The following is an 18,027-nucleotide window of genomic DNA, read 5'->3' as shown; positions in this document are numbered from 1 at the left end:
AAAGACATTTGAAACCTGACAGTTCTTGTGTCCATTGTTTTATGAAGATTTTACACTGCTGCATGTGTGTGTGTGATTTTTACTTAATTTGGCTTGCTTCCATATGTGATTTAGTTGTTTAAAGGTCCCATATTATGATCATGCTATATATTAAGTTCAGGTTAATTTTGGTTGTCTATTAAAACATGTTAACATGCCTAATGTCCAGCTGCACTTTCTACATATAATAGTATAGTTGTGACATCACAAGCGTACTGAAGTCCTGACGGCTCATTTGAACACAGTTTCTGAATTCAGACTGTGTATTTCTCTGTGGATTGAGTGTTAAAATATCCAGTATTTATATCGCACCCCCACCTACTGGAACTCTAACTTTTTACACTTTGGTTCCTTTTTTAAACATTTGTTTTCCATACAGGTTTTTGTCCAGCCTTGTAAATATCCACAGTTGTTTAAGGTAGAACAGGAAGGTTGGCCTAAATCTCGAGGTGATTTATAAAACCAAATCTGATTGGTAACATTATTTTGAAATAGCCATAACATTTTTCCAATTTATCAGCCATGTGATATTCAGGCTTGCTGTATCTGAACGCATGCTCATGAACACAGAGGATGGAGAAAAAAAGTTATTTTAATATGGTGCAAATGCACAATCCAATGTCTTTGGTATAGGGAGTGTTCTCAAACGTCTGCAGCAGCCTTCGACAGTCTAGTTTGCAGGACATTTAAAAACGGTTTCTGTATCACTGTAAGATGAGCACCTACACACTAAAGCAGGAACGCGAACAGTACCCATGTGGAAGTGTGGTGTGCTCTGACACTGTACAGGGGCGGTACCTGGCCAGAGGGTAGACTTCATTTCCCATACTAATAGCTACAGTTCTGCCAGTCTTCTGTTAACACAGTATGTCTGCTTAAATACACCTGTTCCCGTGACTACTTCAGTAAAATTTCATAATCTGTCGGAAACCTTATGACACTGTGTGATTGCACTTTACTCTTTAGGCATTCAGATGACCACGTGTACCATTATGTACGTTTAAAGTGTCAGTTCACTCAAATTACAAAACATGTCCTGGGTGAATGAATTTAGTCTGTGTTGCTGTAACCCTGTTTTTATCGAGACTATTTCTTCTGCTCTCGGTGAGGTCTGCGGATTACTCCGAAAAAACAGAACATTAGCCTCGCATTGCCAGACCTATTTCCACAGCCCTGCGTCGGTGCTGGAGTACGGTGTGTCTGCACATTTAACATGCTGGTACAGGGCTGTTTGCATTTCTTTACACCAAACACAATCGCCTGGCAACGACAACCTTCCCTTTAACGAACAGACCCAGCTCTATGGAGGACGGACATCTGTCTTGACCGGTTGGGGATAGAGAAGAGACAGAAAGACATCTTGTGTGTCTCTCACGCAGGCTTTTTACCTGCATTTTACATCCAGTAAGCCAGACTACCAGGCCAGGATATTGTTTTTTTTTCATGGATACACTGCAGTTTTCTTCAATGCTGTGAGCACCACAAATAAAGATAATACAACTAGAACTATCTGCGTTGCTAGAAACCACTGGATGATTCTGTAATTTGGGCGAACAACCCTTTCATTTACAAAGTAATGACCAAACCAAAGAGTGTAGTCGGAGAGAGCCAACAGTAAATACATAATACTACCCTGCAAAAGCAACAGTCATCAAATAGAAACCACACATGTACAGCAAAACACTTTATTCCCAGTCACTCTGTAGTACACTGGCAGTTGGAAGCTTATCATTAACTGCAGCTTCAACAAAACATTTGGATTTCAGTGTTATTTATAAAAAACAAACAAGCGTCCACTCCCATCCATTAGTGTCTCTCATTTGTGTTTAGTGTTCCACTTTACTTCTGCATCATACGTTGACTGACTTTTTCCTTCCAGTCACAATAGCCAACTTCTGGTTCCTCTGTCCCGGTTCATCCTGCCCTTGTTACTCCCGTGTGGCATGGCATCTGCGCGCCTTCTTGTTGGCCGAAGCCAACTAGGAGCCAGTCTCGACCGTGTCTCTTCTCAGTGTCGCCCCTTCCTCTGTGCTCCTCTGTCGTTTCTTTCTCACTCCTCCTTAAAGCTGAAGTCACAAACCAGAGAGAGATGGTCAGACGGGTAGCTGAAGGACGGAAGCCTGTTTGGCCCAATCTGTTCCTCAGTGGGCATGTCCAAAACTGCGTCCACTCTCAGTGTGTCCTGGCTGTACCAGATGTAGTCCAGAGTGGAACAGCATTCCCCTGTCGGCCGAATCTTCCATGTCGTGTACTGCGGCTCAGTCAAACCGCCTTGACTGAGTTTCTTATAGGCCGAGTCCAAACCGAGAGGCGACGCGGTGAAACGTCGGTACACCTCCTCTGTTGGGATTGCGTTGAAATCTCCGCATATGAGCAGAGGAGTGTCGGGGCTGGGGGCACCCGCAGGATCGCCGACATGTTTCTCAACCAGATACTGAAGGTGTCGCAGGAGGTCGGAGCCCTGGGCGCTGCGGAGCCACTCCCAGCCAGAACGAGCCTTCAGGTGGGTCGCTGCCACGCACAGGGATCTCCCCGTGCTCCGACAACGCAGCATCGTAACCACAGCAACCTGTGGCAAGAGAGCAGCGTATTAGAGGTGCTTATGAGTAGCTTGCTGTGTGTCCGAGACGTGTGGCTTTCCTCAGATTCTACCCACCTGATTGGTTGGAATCCTCATGGCACAGAGCCGTATGTTCACACTATCCCGGAACTCGTACCGCGACTGATCGAAGAACAGCGCGCAACCGTCCGGGCCGTTGTTGCCCTCCACATCCAGGCACGGCGACCAGGGTTTAGGGCAAAAGTTGCTGCTGTAACCTAGTCCTGCCAGAACAGGCTGGAGGGTGTCATAGTAGTGGTCTACTTCCTGAAGACACAGGATGTGAGGTCGGTAGGTGAGGATCTCCTCTAGGATGAGGTACTTCCTGTGGGACCAGCTGATGGCCTCCGGGGGACACTGGACAAAACTGTCCAATCCCTCGCCCAGAGCTGAAGGACGGGAGAAAAAGGAAGATCAGTATAAAGTTGACCTAGAGTGCTTCAACAATGCTTAGCGTTTTTATTTTGCTAGTTTTTCAATGTCCTCCACCAGATAGCTAAAAGGCAGTACTGATATTGTAAAAAGTGAGATTTCCATTTCTTTTTTTAATATAAAATCCAGGTGGAGGTGCTATATAAATACCATGTAAGCATGAAAACGCTCAATCAATAGAGAGCACAGATCTGAAAGACCTGGAGAGCCGACCAATCAGAGCAGACTGGGCTTTTTCCTGGAGGGGCTCTTAAAGAGACAGGTGCTACAACTGAGCGTTTCAGACAGAGGGTGAATAAAGGTATGAACCTGAAAATTAGCAAAATATGGGACCTTTAACTACCGTATTTTCCGCACTATGAGGCGCACCACATTATAAGGCGCACCTTCAATGAATGGCTTATTTTGAAACTTATTTCATATATAAGGCGCATAGAATAGACGCTACAGTCGAGGCTGGGGTTACGTTATGCATCCATTAGATGAAGCTGCGCTAAAGGGAATGTCAACAAAACAGTCAGATGGTTGTTGCTTCCTCCAATTCCGCACCATTGATTGGTTCATGTTAAACTCTCTCGCTGCTGCTCTATTCCCATGTTCTACTGCGTGACTAATGGCCTTGAGTTTAAACTCTGCGTCGTAAGCGTGTCTCTTAATGGGAGCCATTTTGGGCTCTTTACACAAACACACACATGGAAATGAAACGGCACGCTTTGCGCGGATATATATATCAACATGCACAGCACGTTACTTCTTCTATGGGGGAAAATAGAGTCTGCGGCTGCTTACCGTAGTTGCGAGACCTGTTGTGGCTCAATATTGGTCCATATATAAGGTGCACCGGATTATAAGGTGCACTGTTGGCTTTTGAGAAATCTGAAGGTTTTTAGGTGCGCCTTATAGTGCGGAAAATATGGTAATTGCAAACTTTGTCTGCAGTGTGGTGCTGGGCAGGTAGTGTTCAGTGGGTTTGTTAAAGATTTGTCTCTTAGTAATTGAATTAATGAGAACGGCAGAGTGGATCAACACAGTACGTTTTGGCCTGAAAATTAAAACAATGAGCAGAAAGGGGCTAAAATGCTCTGTAGAGCAGGGGGAAATGGCAAACTCCGCTGCTAATTATTTCTGGGTTCATCACAACGAGGGACCCCTTTCACATCACACACAATCATTTGATTCAGTTGCTTTTATAAAAACACTGATTAGTGCAACGACAACTGGCACAAACATGAATGGAAGCAGAGAAGGATGAGACCTGATCACCTTCACTATGTTTAATTTACAGGAACAAGGACGGGCACACAATCCAAAAGCCACCTGTTATCATACCTCCCTGAATCTGCCACATCCAAAATATTTAATCTTTAATCTATTTTGGAACGTTTCATGAGACATATCAGAGCCTTAAAGTCGTCTACCTTGGGCCAGTATGTTCCACTGCATCACTCGGATGGGGCTGCTGGGGGCGCCGTCTCCATCGTTGAGGTGAGTGAACTTCCTTTGGAAGCGAGGCGGTCGGTCCCTGAGGGCCTCCTCACACCGTCTCAGCAGCTCCACTGGATCGGAGGGACATGCAGGGGACCCCTTCTGCTCCTGCAAGACAGACGTGACACTGAACAGTCATTTCACCTGAGGAGGCAGGGTACCGCTGCGTCACTTTCTCACATCTGTGCTGTGAACAGGAGAGGAGGAGTCACCTGGCAGAAAGCTGGATCCAGATTTGTGTCCGCAGGCTGGTGGGATGGAGGGAGGGGGAGAGGAGGGCTGCTGTGGGTCTGAGTCAGGGCGCTGTACAGCCGGGTGGCCCCTCCACCCATCGGACACACTGATTGGAAGAAAAAGAAAAAGATGGTGAGGCGTTTGAGGACAGAGAAAAATACATTAAGCGCATTTGTAAGTCTGATGCCACTTTTGTGGTGCAGTTGAGAGAGTTTCTAAATTCCAGACACATTTGTAAATGAACGGTCAGAAATACCAGCTCAGATTATGAGACGAGGGAGTGAACACCGTCACCTGGAGCACCAGTCACTGCTTTTTACTTCCCCTGATGGCTTAAGTGTTTCTGCATCATGGGTGCAGCTCAGCTCACCTTTTGTCCCCTTTAACATCTGCCCAGTCGTGTGAACGACATCATTAATGCAACCTTAAAACAATCCGGATGCTTCTCAGTGACTGACGCAGAGTTTTCACAAAAATGCCACATCACATACTCTTGATCTTTAATGCATCTCCACCACTGCGGTTCTTTGGTCCCTTGAGGGCAGAGCAAACAAGCTGGCATATTATTGCCATATTAAAATTGTCTTGGCAAACTTGTCAGAAGTTGCTTATTAACACATCCAGCAGACAGAGATTAGCAGAAAATAATTAATTTGGAGTCGTGTTTGTGGCCACCAGATGAAGTCCAACAGTTGCTGTCTTTCAGCTCTGTTTTTGTTCTCCACCAGCTCCAGAGGGAATGCTCCATTATGTTCACTGGCTAATTTTTAAAGTTATACTATGTAGCATTTCCACATAAAAATGTCTAAAAACGACCGGACCTATGTTAAATACGGTATTTTAGTGAGTTGTCCAAAATTGTTGCAACAATGTGTCGCTTGTCAATGGCGTATTTGATCATATTTACCACCATACAGTGCCTGTAGAAAGTCACTGTTTTTGTTTTACAGACTGAAATGATAATACAAAAGTATTTCTCCAGCGTAATTTATACATTTTGCCTTACAGCATTCAAGTGATTTTTTTTTCAAAATTTCAAAAAACTAGAATTTGCGGTGTTGTGAAAGTGATGAGTTTAGAATAAGCATTATAAAGACTCTCAGGTATAACCAATCACCTTCCAGATTACACACCAAGTTAATTGGCCTCCACCTGACATCAACTGTGGTGTTTTTGATTTTACTTCAGAATAAAATCAGCTGTTCTTTGAGGATTCCACTCCTCGTAATGTATGGTAACACAAAGAATTCACCATGGTTGGAAAAATGCTTTCAAAGAAGCTTCAGTATAAAGTTGTGGATAAGCACAAGTTAGGAGAAGGATCTAAAAATATTTCAAAGGCTTTAGCTATCCCTCTGAGGACCGTTCAGAGTATTGTCCAGAAGTGAAGGCATATGGATCCACCCAGACCTGGCCTAGATCGGGCCGCCCCTCCAAACTGGAGACCGATCCAGGAAAAGATTGATCAGGGAAGCTACCAAGAGGCCCATGGTGACCTTAAAGGAGTTACAAGTCTAAATGGCAGAGGTTGGTCGGTCTGTGCATGTGACAACAAGTTCTACATGTTTGGCAGGGTGGAGAGAAAGAAGCCTCCTCTGAAAAAAGGTCACACTGAGTCTCGTTTACAGTATATCAAAAACATGTTGAAGATTCTGATGCCATGTGGCCAAAGGTGATATCGTCAGATGAGATCAAAACTGGAGTTTTTGGGCTGAACACCAAGCTCTGTGTTTGTCAGAAACCAAACACAGCACACCACCCAAAACACAGCATCCCTACAGTGAAGCATGGTGGTGGCAGCATCATGTTGTGGGCTTGTTTCTCTTCAGCAGGGACTGGGCAGTTGGTCAGGACTGAAGGGAAAATGGATGTTGCCAAGTACACCCAAATTCATGATTCAAATTCCTGTTAGACACTTGACGACCAAATTGGGCAGGTGGTTCACCTTCCAGCATGACAACAACTCAAAACACACCTCCAGAAAAACAACACAGTGGCTAAAGGACAGGAAGGTGAATGTCCTAGAGTGGCCCAGTCAAAGCTCTGACCTAAATCCTACACAACATCTGTGGATGGACTTGTCTCTCCATCTTCTCTTGTGTCTCTGTCTACTCTTGTCTCTCTGTAAATCAGTCTCTTCTCTCTTTCTCTCTCCTTTTCTTCCTCCCCAACTGGTGCAGACAGATGTCCGTCCTCCATAGAGCTGGGTCTGTTCAACGTTCCTGCCTGTTATAGTGAAGGTTTTTGTTGCCACTGTGTGCACAAGATTACTGTTGCTGCTCATGGGGGAATTGTTGGTTCTATGTAAATCGTAAATAAGTCTTTACCTACTCTGTATGTAAAGTGTCTTGAGATAACTTGTGTTATGATTTGGCACTGTAAAATAAAATTGAATTGAATTAAATGTCATGAATATTGTTAACGCTGTTCACTACTTACTCTTGGAAAACAGGCAGTCTTTACATTAGAACAACAACAAGAGAGACAACTTTCAATTTGAAATCATAGGTTTAAGTTGGCGGAACTCATACCCTGTTGATGACAACCCCTGTCACGCACACACACAGCAGCAGGTCAAACCAAAGTAGGTCAAATTGACTTGGCAGTTCGCCAAGAGGCATCAGGCTTGTATACTTACACGTTGCAAACAAATACAGCTAGCTAACCTTAAGCACAACTGGATGTTAATAACAATATAATAATATTAATAATAATAATAATATTAAGTATCCAACTGTTCTGTTTAAGCAAGAACATTAAAAGGAAAAAAACCCATATCTACCTACATTCAGAATGTTTCTAAATCAGATGCATTTCAACCAATTTAATCCCAGCTAGAGTGCTAATTGCTTTGCATTGACAATATTAGTCATTTTCCAAAAAGAGTAATGCACACCTATATGAAAAGGTATGACACAATTCTATGAGAAGAAAAAAAGCATGCCAATATGCACACACAGCTGTGACTGCCTAAGATCTCCTCAGCTCCTTTAGACCAGAACTATATGACTATAAAGGAAATGATATCTAGGATCTGTGAGCAATAACAGGACGTCCGTGTCTAGAGCCAGCTGCCGCTCCTTTCCACTTCGACAACACACCCTGGTAGATTTGGATAAACAGAAACACACCTGAGCACTCTTTCTGACATCAACAGTTGTGCGGGTCCGTGTTTATCCATACACACGCCAGCACCAGCCAGACTGGATACAGTGACGGAAATAAAGAACAGCTGTCTCTTACCCACAGTCTCCATCACTGTCCACAGCTATGTCCACTCTGAGTTATCGCCTCCTTGTAATGCTGCCTTCACCCTAACAGATACTGTGTGTTACTGTCGGCTGAGTTACGCTTCCTGGCTGAGCTGAAAGTGTTTTCACTGCAGCGGGAGACAATGACATGTGTTTTTGTCAGTGTGTGCAGAAATCTGACTTGTTACTGCCCACTGCTGCCTATAAAGGCTCAGGGAGAGAGAGAGAGAGGGAGAGATTAGGAAGTATAGACGTCACCACACCATGAGTATTACAGGTCATGTGCTGGTGAGGCGAGAGAGAGAGAGAGAGAGAGAGAGAGAGAGAGAGAGAGAAAGACCAACACACACTGCGCAATCCAAACTGCTGCTCTCTCACAGTCACATACACACGCTTGACTGTGATGGCAGATATATTACAATGCATAAATTGTACGAAACAACGGCATAAAACCAGAGTAACATGGAGTCACAGATACACACACAGAAGTCGGGGTCAGAATGGAGATGACTAACAAAATGTGCTGAGCGTGTGTGTGTGTGTGTGTGTGTGTGTGTGTGTGTGTGTGTGTGTGTGTGTGTGTGTGTGTGTGTGTGTGTGTGTGTGTGTGTGCATGCGTGCGTTTTGAAATAATAAGTTCCTCGGTAGTTTGCATGTTGCAACGACACCCAAGACACCGTGTTCACAATTTATCGTCACTAACGTTACATCAGTGTTATTTTCCATTTAAAAAACATTATGACGTAATCGAGAATGAAGGAACTACAGAAGTCTCACTCTCAGACGTTATTCAGGACAAGGTTCGTGAGAAGACAGAGAAGGGGGGGGGGGGGGGCTAAACAGTAGGCTGGGACCATAGGACTTTCTCCTAATTGGATTCTATCACCATACTTTGGTGCTATTTTCACATGTATTGCGATTTGATATTGCGATTTATTACGATTTGAGTTTACTAGACCATGGGGAAGAGCTGAACAATACACTTCCTTTTACTAATGAAAATCTCTAAATTGATTATGTAAAAATGCTGCACTTTGCGTCGAATGTACTGTCACGTTACTGAGACAATAAAAGCTTCCTTCCTCAACATAGACTAGAATTAAGCAACTGAATCCTTCCAATGAAGTCGGGATGTTGTGTAAAACGTATGAAAACAGTATATATGATTTGAAAATTATTTTTAACCTATATTCAATTGAATACACTACAAAAACAAGATATTTAATGTTAAAATTGATAAACTTTATTGGGGTTTTTTTTTTGCGAATATTCACATATTTTGGATTTGATGCCTGCAACACGTTCCAAAAAAGCTGGGACAGGGAAAACAAAAGAGTAGAGGAGTGCTCCAAAAACACCTGTTTGGAACCTTCCACAGGTGAACAGGTTCATTGGAAAACAGGTGAGCGTCATGATTGGGTATGAAAGGAGCATCCCTGAAAGGCTCAGTCGTTCACAAGCAAGGATGGAGCGTGGTTCACCAGTTTGTGAACAACTGCGTCAGCAAATAGTCAGTTTAAAAGGGGGGTATATGCAGGAATCCTGGAGTTAATTCCAAGACCTTTTTTTTTAAAGACCTTTTCAAAATATGTTAAGACCTTTTAAGGCCACTTCACGCTGTCATTAGCAACACATCGTAAACTTGCTAAACAGTTGTAGTTTGTCTACTATAGTATCTAATCTATAGAGCACAGCCACACAACAGAATGGATATGCTGAAAAGCACACGAAGCTCGATAGAATAAATTAAACCAAGTGCAAGGTTTATCAAAAATATTCATTAGGTCACAACCAGTGGTGGAGAGTAACTACATTGATTTACTCGAGTACTGCACTTACCTACAAGGTACCGTATTTTCTGCACTATAAAGGCGCACCTAAAAACCTTCAAATTTCTCAAAAGCCAACAGTGCGCCTTATAATCCGGTGCGCCTTATATATGGACCAATATTGAGCTACAACAGGTCTTGCACCTACGGTAAGCAGCTGCAGACTCTATTTTCCCCCGTAGAAGAAGTAACGCGCGGTGCATGTTGAGATATATGACTGTGCGAAGCGTGCCGTTTCATTTCCATATGTGTGTTTGTGTAAAGAGCCCAAAATGGCTCCTCTTAAGAGACACGCTTACAACGCAGAGTTTAAACTCAAGGTGATTAGTCACGCAGTAGAACTCGGGAGTAGAGCAGCAGCGAGAGAGTTTAACATGAACCAATCAATGGTGCGGAAGTGGAGGAAGCAACTGTCTATCCCTTTGCCCCAATCTGTCAAGAGAGGTCTCTGTAAATCATAAATAAATGTGATCATGGTCTAGACCTACTCTATATGAAAATGTGTGTGGACTGTGATCAAAATGATATTTCTTGAGCAGAGACAAAGCAATATTACTTCTCTCTCTGGATCCCATAATCCAACAGATTGGATTGAAGGAGCAAATGTTTTTAGTTTCCACTGCGTTGCTTTGACGTCAGTGTGTCAGCCCACAGACAACGCACAGCACCATGGTGAAGAACTTAAAGCTCTTCTGACTGATAGTGGTGATTCACGTCTGTAAACGCAACACTCGGACCGCGCATACAGCCTCTAAACATAGGTAGGTACACAACACCATGGCCGCTGTCGGAGTGAGACAGACACACTACAGCGCGCGTGTGTGTGTGAGTGAGAGCAGGTAATTATATTCTGGCATATTGACATTTCCACATGACATTACAATATGTGGGTGTGGGAGAGAGAGAGCACTCTTTCTCCCTGTCATTCACATTCACGCACACAAACACAGAGACAGAGACAGAGACAGAGACAGAGACAGAGACAGAGACAGAGACAGAGACAGAGACAGAGAGAGAGAGAGAGAGAGAGAGAGAGAGAGAGAGAGAGAGAGAGAGAGAGAGAGAGAGAGAGAGAGAGAGAGAGAGAGGTGTCTTCCGCAGCAACTTTTTCTGCTTTTGAATTAACTGATCTGTATTTCTGTGTCTCCAACGGGTCATACATTTTTCTGTTCTGTATGTTCTCCTACACCTAACCTAATTAGAGTCGTTTCCACTAAGCAGTCCGGCTCGGTTCAGTTCAGTTTCTTACACATTAGAATGTTTATTTTCTGTTTCTATTGTCAAAAGTTGCGGACGATACCAATAAAACTGCTGACTTCCTTCCATCTTTTTCATGACCTCTCTGTTGAGGTACCTAGTCTGTGAACAGGAAATACAGCGAGCTTCCCTTGCAGTCTTAGAGCAATCGCCACAGCTGTTGAGGTCCATGTACGTATGGGCTATGTGCGGTTCTGTAAGGTACTATACTGAAAGCAGGCTTGGAGGCGGAGCCACACTAAGCCGACGGTTTGCTGACTGTCGAAGTCCTCGTTATATTCAGCAAGTTGAATCTGCATGAGTGAGAGTAATCCCTCGGATTGGTAGATCAGAGTTGAAAACATCAGTTATAACGTCCCACTTATTTTTTAAAAATCCTGTTAAAGTGTTTGAATCAGGCTCATAATTATAGGAAATGGGTGGCGCCGGGCTCGGACAGAACGTGCACGGGCTCTGGTAGAGTCAGGCTGGATTTTTTAGGCCCGATCTAAACTCTAGTTGTTCCTCAGATCACAGTGATTCAGAATATATCAACTAATTAGTTATCAATCATTTACTAATAATTTGTTTGTTTGCTTCATGATTTACTAGATTACTACTAGATTTCACAGATGACGCATTTGTGACATGTTAACAAAGTACTTTATCATTTATTAACATTTAGATTTATTTTGTTGATTAAAGGCTTATAAATGACTAATGACATGACTTATTAAAAAGTTTATATGTTAATTACAACACTTTTGTCATATGTCCCCAAAGCACTCCTTCATTCTTTATTTTTTTTATTATCTTTTATCATACAGCTAAGTAATTGTATCGAAATACATTTTTAAAGTAAGTCAGTCAATTTAAAAACCGGTTCAAATATGGTCACTGTCCAGTGAAAAGTGGGTGTCCTGTCAACTTTTTAGGACTATTCTCAGCTGAGTGTCCACAATATACAGTGTGGTACGTAACTCAAAGATGTTTTCCAACTTTACAACAGAGTGTGTCCTTCAACTGCAGATAACGAGTGAAAAGACGAAGAAAGTTTCCCTTATAACATGACACAGCAAAACGCACCGATGATCTCCTCCAACTAGAGTTGTTATTGAATCCAATCCATGCAGACACAATACAGCCACAGGCAAATAGAGCCTGACATATATTTGAGAGAACATACTTGGAACATTCAGAGACACTTACAAGCAAAAAAACGGTTTAAAACATATGGTATGATAGAGTCTGACCATAGAGCGACACATTCTGTAGCTGTAAGATCACATGGCAGGAAGGGGTCGAGGGAAAAGTTTGCTTCGTGTTTATCTGCAGACTTACCTTCTTTACTGGAAATCCGCTACTCGTCCCTTCAGCTCCACTTGCTCAGCTGCTGCCTTGTGTTTCAGCTCGCTCTCTCTCTCTCTGTGCCTCTGTGATGTCCTCACAGTGTGCGACACAGACGGTGGTCGTGTGGTCCGCGTGTTTTTGTTCAGTGGGAAGTGGTTGGTTGCTTGACCCTCGAGCTGCAGGGCAAGGTCACAGCGGAGAGAACTGCGGTCTCCTCTGCCATCTGCTGGCAGGAGCCACTCAGGGACCGGGCATCAAACTGCATCTGATCTGTCGAGACAGAAGAGTTGAGGTCATTATTACTCCAGTCCTCGCTGAAGGGTATAACAGGCAGCAGTTAAAAAAACAAACAATTGACTTTTTACATTTTGGATTTTACTAATAATTTTTTTTTAACTTGCCAATCATTTTCTTTTCAGTTTTCTATTGTGTTTTTTGTTAATGTGACATGGTCATTTAATTTGGTTTGCTATACTGAAAGTTAAAGCATTTATCAATAAACTACAAACATTTTGAAAAACGGGGGGAAAGCAGTAGGTGCATTTTTCTAATTAATGTGGATTCTCAAATAAACAAGTTGTCAACCAAATGTATGCACATTGCACAATGTACAAAAGGGTTAACCATCTGGATTTCCAGCATGATAGCAGAATAAAGGAAACAAACACTGCTAACATTTTGATTTCATTTATAGATTTGGGACAAAACGGTTAATCTCTTATTAAAGTAAAACTGTCTAGAAATGATTTAGTTTTTTTTTTTAATGCATACATAATGACGGTAAAGTAAAGAAAACGCCCAAAGGTTTGTGTATAATTAGTGGAGTCGATCCCCAATGGGTAAAGTTTTTCCATCCACCACTAACATTTGTTTGTTGCAACACTTGTTAGTGATATTTAAATCATGCTGTAACAGTCAGAACCAGACAAAATAAGTTGTTTAACTGTGCAACAACTAATAATGATTAATAATTAATCATTTTGTTTGGTCACTGTAGTTAAGCTTTTATTTTTTATGTCATATTTTCACTATTAAGCTGATGTAAAACTGCACAGTATCTTAATGAATCAAAATATAAGAGGACTGAAAATGGAAACCATATTTGCAGTTTTGGCACCAAATCGCTGATTTCTTTTGAAAACACTTTAATAAAGATATTAATGTTAAGCCCTGCATGCATTGGAGTCCTCTGCTGCTCTCACTGCACACATATGTTTTATAGCTCTATGTAATACTTCAAGTAAATGTAAATTTAGCTAGCGTGTGTAACTTAATAACTATTAATAATTATTGTTATATTAGCATCTCTTTATCCTCCATATGACAATAGCTGCTGTATGTACCAAACACAGTGTAAGGAATAAAGAAAAGTAACACATTTGTGACCTGTTGTAGGACTTTGTAAATAAGTTAAGAAAAACAGCACAGGTGTTACATTAAAAGTGGATCTGTTCTATGTTGTTGTGCAGCCACCAGCACAACAGCAGGACCCTGGAACTGACGTACTGTGTGTACTGTGACGTGTCAACATGTCTTCTGTGGAAAAAGGCATTTTGATGAGGAAATGATTAAGTCATAAAACAGAACAGAAATTCCTCTTGAACCAGTCTGGTCTATGTTAAATTATCTTGAGGCCAGACAGCTTTATTAATAGAGCGCATTTCAAACACAAAAGCATTACAAAGTATGAGTGGTTCCACAGCCGACATTTGGACGAGTCATTCCAGGAAAAGCACAGGAGGAACTAATAATGTTAAAGACCATGTGGAAATGAATCATGTTATACTACTAAACATGATGTGTATATTTTTTTATTAAAGCTAAGTACTGTATAAACCATAAAAAGGTTTGTGTATGCTGCTCTACACGTTACTGTAGGCCTGTATGAAACTCAGTTCTATACAATCTATGTAGAAAGGGGTCGTTGCACCATCTCCCTTTCAGCCAATCATGAAATAAATCAATAGAAGTTATGAAGAGTATATATGTCCCAGCCAGGGTGCATAGTACTGACGGGGTTCCCACACATTTTCTATTTCAGAAGTCCATACTTTTGCAGACTTCTCGGAGGATTTTAAAGCACAGCATTTTATTCAAGCTAAATGCTAAAAGAGTGCAATTACTAACTGTGTACATGCAACCCCCTACAGACAGCAACAGTAGGGATGGACAATTACCCAGGAACAACACAAGAAAACATATGTCTTTGCTTCATTACATGGAGTAAACATAGTTGTTAATAATAAAATAAGAAATTACAATACATCATACAGAAAATAGCGACAACACGTATGAAAAAAATTAAACACCGGCCAACGGTAACCATGGTAACCCGACACCATTCTACAGTGAGCTTGATCAGTTTCATATCATCTACAGGTCGACTACGGTGCTTTAGTAAGCTTTTTTTGATTTGTATATATTAATACATTTTATTTTAGAAAGTGAGATAATAGCCTGGAAACAAACATTTTTCCAAACTCTTTTGCCTTTTTCCAAACTTATCCAGACCTGGAAATGACTCAAATTCAATTCCATACTTTTCCACACTGCGTAGGAACCCTGAAGTGAAGTCAACTCCGGAAAGCTGTGTTTAAGTGCATTGTATTTTTATGTATACAAGCCTGCCTTAATAAAAATCAACTTAACATGCATTGCTTCATATCATCCTGTTGTTGAGGAGCTTTATTTCATGTTTGATTAGAAATGATCAACTTGGAGTACTCCATGCAGTACGGGTCAACTCAACTCTGCTGTCGTATAGTTGTTTTATCTCCCAGTCTTCTGCTGAAGTCTAACATTTGTCGGTGTAGGAGCGTGCTGACGTCCCCTAACTGTTGTCTCCTGCTCTCCAGGTGGTTCAGCACGGCGCTCATCGATAACAACAGAACCCGGTCGTCGTTCTGACAGTCCCGAGTCCCCGATAAATCCTCTCTCCACGCTTCCTGTAAGCTCACAAACAAGGCCTGCGTGTCCCGCTTGAAGTGGCAAACCTCCTGCCAGTACCTGTCTTTATTCTCCCTGGCTCTGCAAATGTCCTCTGTCAGCTGTCTGATACACAGATGCAGCCGGCTGTTCTCCATGCTGACCTGCTCCAGTTTCACGCTACTGTCATAGAAGCTCAGCTCTACGGCTCTCAGCTCTGAGGCCTGTTTGCCCAGCACGTCCATGTAGCTTTTGCGCGTCTCCTCCAGCTCGGCCTTCATTGTCTCTTTGGGCTGAAGCAGAGATGCCGTGTCCTCCTTCAGCCCCTGAATCGACAGTTCCAGCTCGTTCCTCCTCCTCCTCAGCTCGGAGGTCAGCGTTTTCAGTCTCTGGTGCCTGGACCGCTCTTCGTTCCACTCCGCTTCCACCTCCTTCAGCGTCTTCTCTTTCTCCTCCACCTCCCTCTGCTTTTCCTCGTGTCTCCTTGTGACGCTCTCGGCCTCTGCGGTGCACTGCTCTATTTCCTCGTGCTGTTTGGCCTCTTTATGTCTGTACTCCACCTCACACTGGGTCGCATGGCTCATCAGCAAGTCGGCGTTTGTGCTCTTTGGCTGACGCTTGAGGAGTGCGGCCTGCTCTTGTCGGAGCTCCTGGTATCTCCTCCTGGTGTTATCGATATCAGACGACATCTTCGCCACATGCTCCTCCTGCGTTATCTTCACCTCCTCCAAGAGCCTCGTTAGCCGTCTCTTCTCTTCCTCTAAATGGCCAATGTTCTTCTTCTCTGTATCCACGTTATCGCACAGCTCTTCCTGATTCCTATCAAACACGCGCTTGGTGATCGTGTCAGTTTCCAGGAGTTCTCTGATCTGCCTGTCCATCTCTTTGATCTCCTTGCTGTGTTTGACTATGGAGGCAATGCGCTCCTCCAGCTGCAGCTTGGATCGCTCCAGCTGCTGTGAGACGTGGAAATGCTCTCCCCGTACTTCGTTCTCTTCATCGCGCTGATGTTTGAATATCTCATAGATTTGGGCCAAGGAGTCTTGATAGTTTCGTCTGGATGCTCGTCCCTGCTCTATTTTACCTTCCACTGTGGCAATTTCCTCTTTAAGGCACTGGGCGGCAGCGCTGAAGGCTTCCCCTAACTCAAGCAACTCCTTCTTCATTGTTTCTCTCTGTTGCCTCAGATCTTGATGCTTTTGGGTTTCCTCTTGAAGCTGTTTCTCGCACTGTAACCGAGACGCTGCCAGTCTCCGCATATTGCTCTCCAGCTTGGCCATGTCAATCATGAGCTCACCCAGATGGTCACGGGTTTCTTGTTTCTTGTCATTAAGTCTGTCCAACTCTTTTCTGCTGCTCCTGATCGCTTGATTCTGCCGCTTTATTTTCTCCTCAGCCAGGTCCACATCTCTGGACAGGTTGTCGTTTTTCACAGTGAAAGCCTCTCTCTCCAACACCATCTTTTGCTGCAGTGTTACTTTGTCCTGTTCGACAGCAGCGATGCAGCACTTCACCTCCTCTATTTGATCCTGGGTCTGATAAAGGTGTGTCTGCAGGCCATACTTTAAGGTGATTAGATCATTCTGAGTGGCAACGATCTCTTCATGTTCAGCCTTCACCTGCTCTCGCACTGGGCCCAGTGCTTGGTTTTGGCTCAGGAGGGCTTCCTGCCTCTGCACAGTGGCTTCTTGTAGCTGAGAAACTGTGTTAAGGTCTTTGTGCAGCTGCTCTATCTCCTCGGCATTAGATGCCCTGGCTGCTGCTACGTCGGCCATGATTTCCTGGCTCATTCTTTCTCTCATATGGTTGATTTGGTGTCTTAGCTTGCTGTTTTCGATGGTTTCCACTTCTAAGTGTTCATGGGCAGCACGCCGGTCCGCCTCCAGTTGAGTGATAGCAGCCGTGATGTCCGTCAGGTGGAGGCTGGCTTCAGGTGAGAAAGCTATCCCCTCCTCTTTCAACTGCTTGTCCAGTTCCTTTAAATGCTCAAGAGCAACCATGACCGCCGGGAAGTCGGGGACCAGGCAGGAAGCCATTTTTTTAGCCTGTGTGTTTAGTTTTAAGCGTGTCTTATGCTCGAGTGTGTGTTTGCAGTTGTAGGTTCACTTCACCGATAACTTGTGAGTGGGGTCGCCATGGCAACGACTACCCCACCACGAAGAGCACAGTAAGGTACGGCAAGCCCGCGATGCCACAAACTTGTTAGCAGCGGCTACCCGTAAGCTAAGTCGTCCATACGCGAAACCAAGTAATTACTGTCATTAAACCGCAGGAAAGTTTAGATAAACAGAACGGGCATGTGACCTTCGCATTTGATACATGAAACAATGTGTCGCCCTACAAACGAGTCTGTTAATGTTGAAAGGTCATCAACAGTGGGTTTAGTGCTTACCTGAAATACTGAAGCAACGACCGAGCAGACATTTGGAAACAACCTCTGCTTCCTGAGGTGTGTGTGAGCAATGAGCTGAAAACAAGTCACACTCACCCGGTATGATAGCTAACGCCAAACGGTAGGTGGCACTCTGGTGGCAGAAGCAGGAAACACGAGCCCCGGGGTTGCCAGGTTTGACGATTTCACGTAAACCATTTAAAAGAGTAGGTGCGCGTATATGTGCCGCTATCACATGGTGGAAAGTAACATTTA

General features: G+C 43.4%; 2 protein-coding genes across 3 annotated transcripts; both read right to left on the bottom strand.

Moving 5' to 3' along the window:
- Positions 1-1,710: 1,710 nt before the first annotated feature.
- Positions 1,711-17,836, bottom strand: LOC310953916 (nocturnin-like). Of its 2 annotated transcripts, XM_083923181.1 has the most exons (6): positions 17,773-17,836; positions 12,447-12,725; positions 4,768-4,895; positions 4,489-4,663; positions 2,696-3,027; positions 1,711-2,608 (listed from the first exon to the last, which is right to left on the bottom strand). In XM_083923181.1, exons 3-6 carry the CDS (start codon positions 4,885-4,887, stop codon positions 2,090-2,092), a joined length of 1,146 nt encoding a protein of 381 aa, XP_083779307.1. In that variant the 5' UTR covers positions 4,888-4,895; positions 12,447-12,725; positions 17,773-17,836; the 3' UTR covers positions 1,711-2,089. The 2 variants fall into 2 exon arrangements, with proteins under 2 accessions (XP_083779307.1, XP_083779306.1); XM_083923180.1 differs by lacking the exons at positions 12,447-12,725; positions 17,773-17,836 and adding an exon at positions 8,033-8,154.
- Positions 15,200-17,416, bottom strand: ccdc175 (coiled-coil domain containing 175; the record flags this gene model as incomplete). Its single annotated transcript, XM_083926870.1, has 1 exon — positions 15,200-17,416. The coding sequence occupies one exon, from the start codon at positions 17,414-17,416 to the stop codon at positions 15,200-15,202; it is 2,217 nt and encodes a 738-aa protein (XP_083782996.1).
- Positions 17,837-18,027: the final 191 nt, after the last annotated feature.

The sequence above is a fragment of the Echiichthys vipera genome (assembly GCF_963691815.1).
Source record: "Echiichthys vipera genome assembly, chromosome: 2".
Classification (NCBI taxonomy): Eukaryota; Metazoa; Chordata; class Actinopteri; order Perciformes; family Trachinidae; genus Echiichthys; species Echiichthys vipera.
Note: the sequence above shows the minus strand (reverse complement) of the source record. Positions and strands in the feature narration are given on the sequence as shown.

Coding starts and splice junctions, on each gene's coding strand:
- LOC310953916 (XM_083923180.1), bottom strand. Junction 4,664..4,767: donor TGGATCCAGCTTTCTGCCAG/GTGACTCCTCCT, acceptor TCTGTCTTGCAG/GAGCAGAAGGGGTCCCCTGC. Junction 3,028..4,488: donor GTGGAACATACTGGCCCAAG/GTAGACGACTTT, acceptor CCCGTCCTTCAG/CTCTGGGCGAGGGATTGGAC.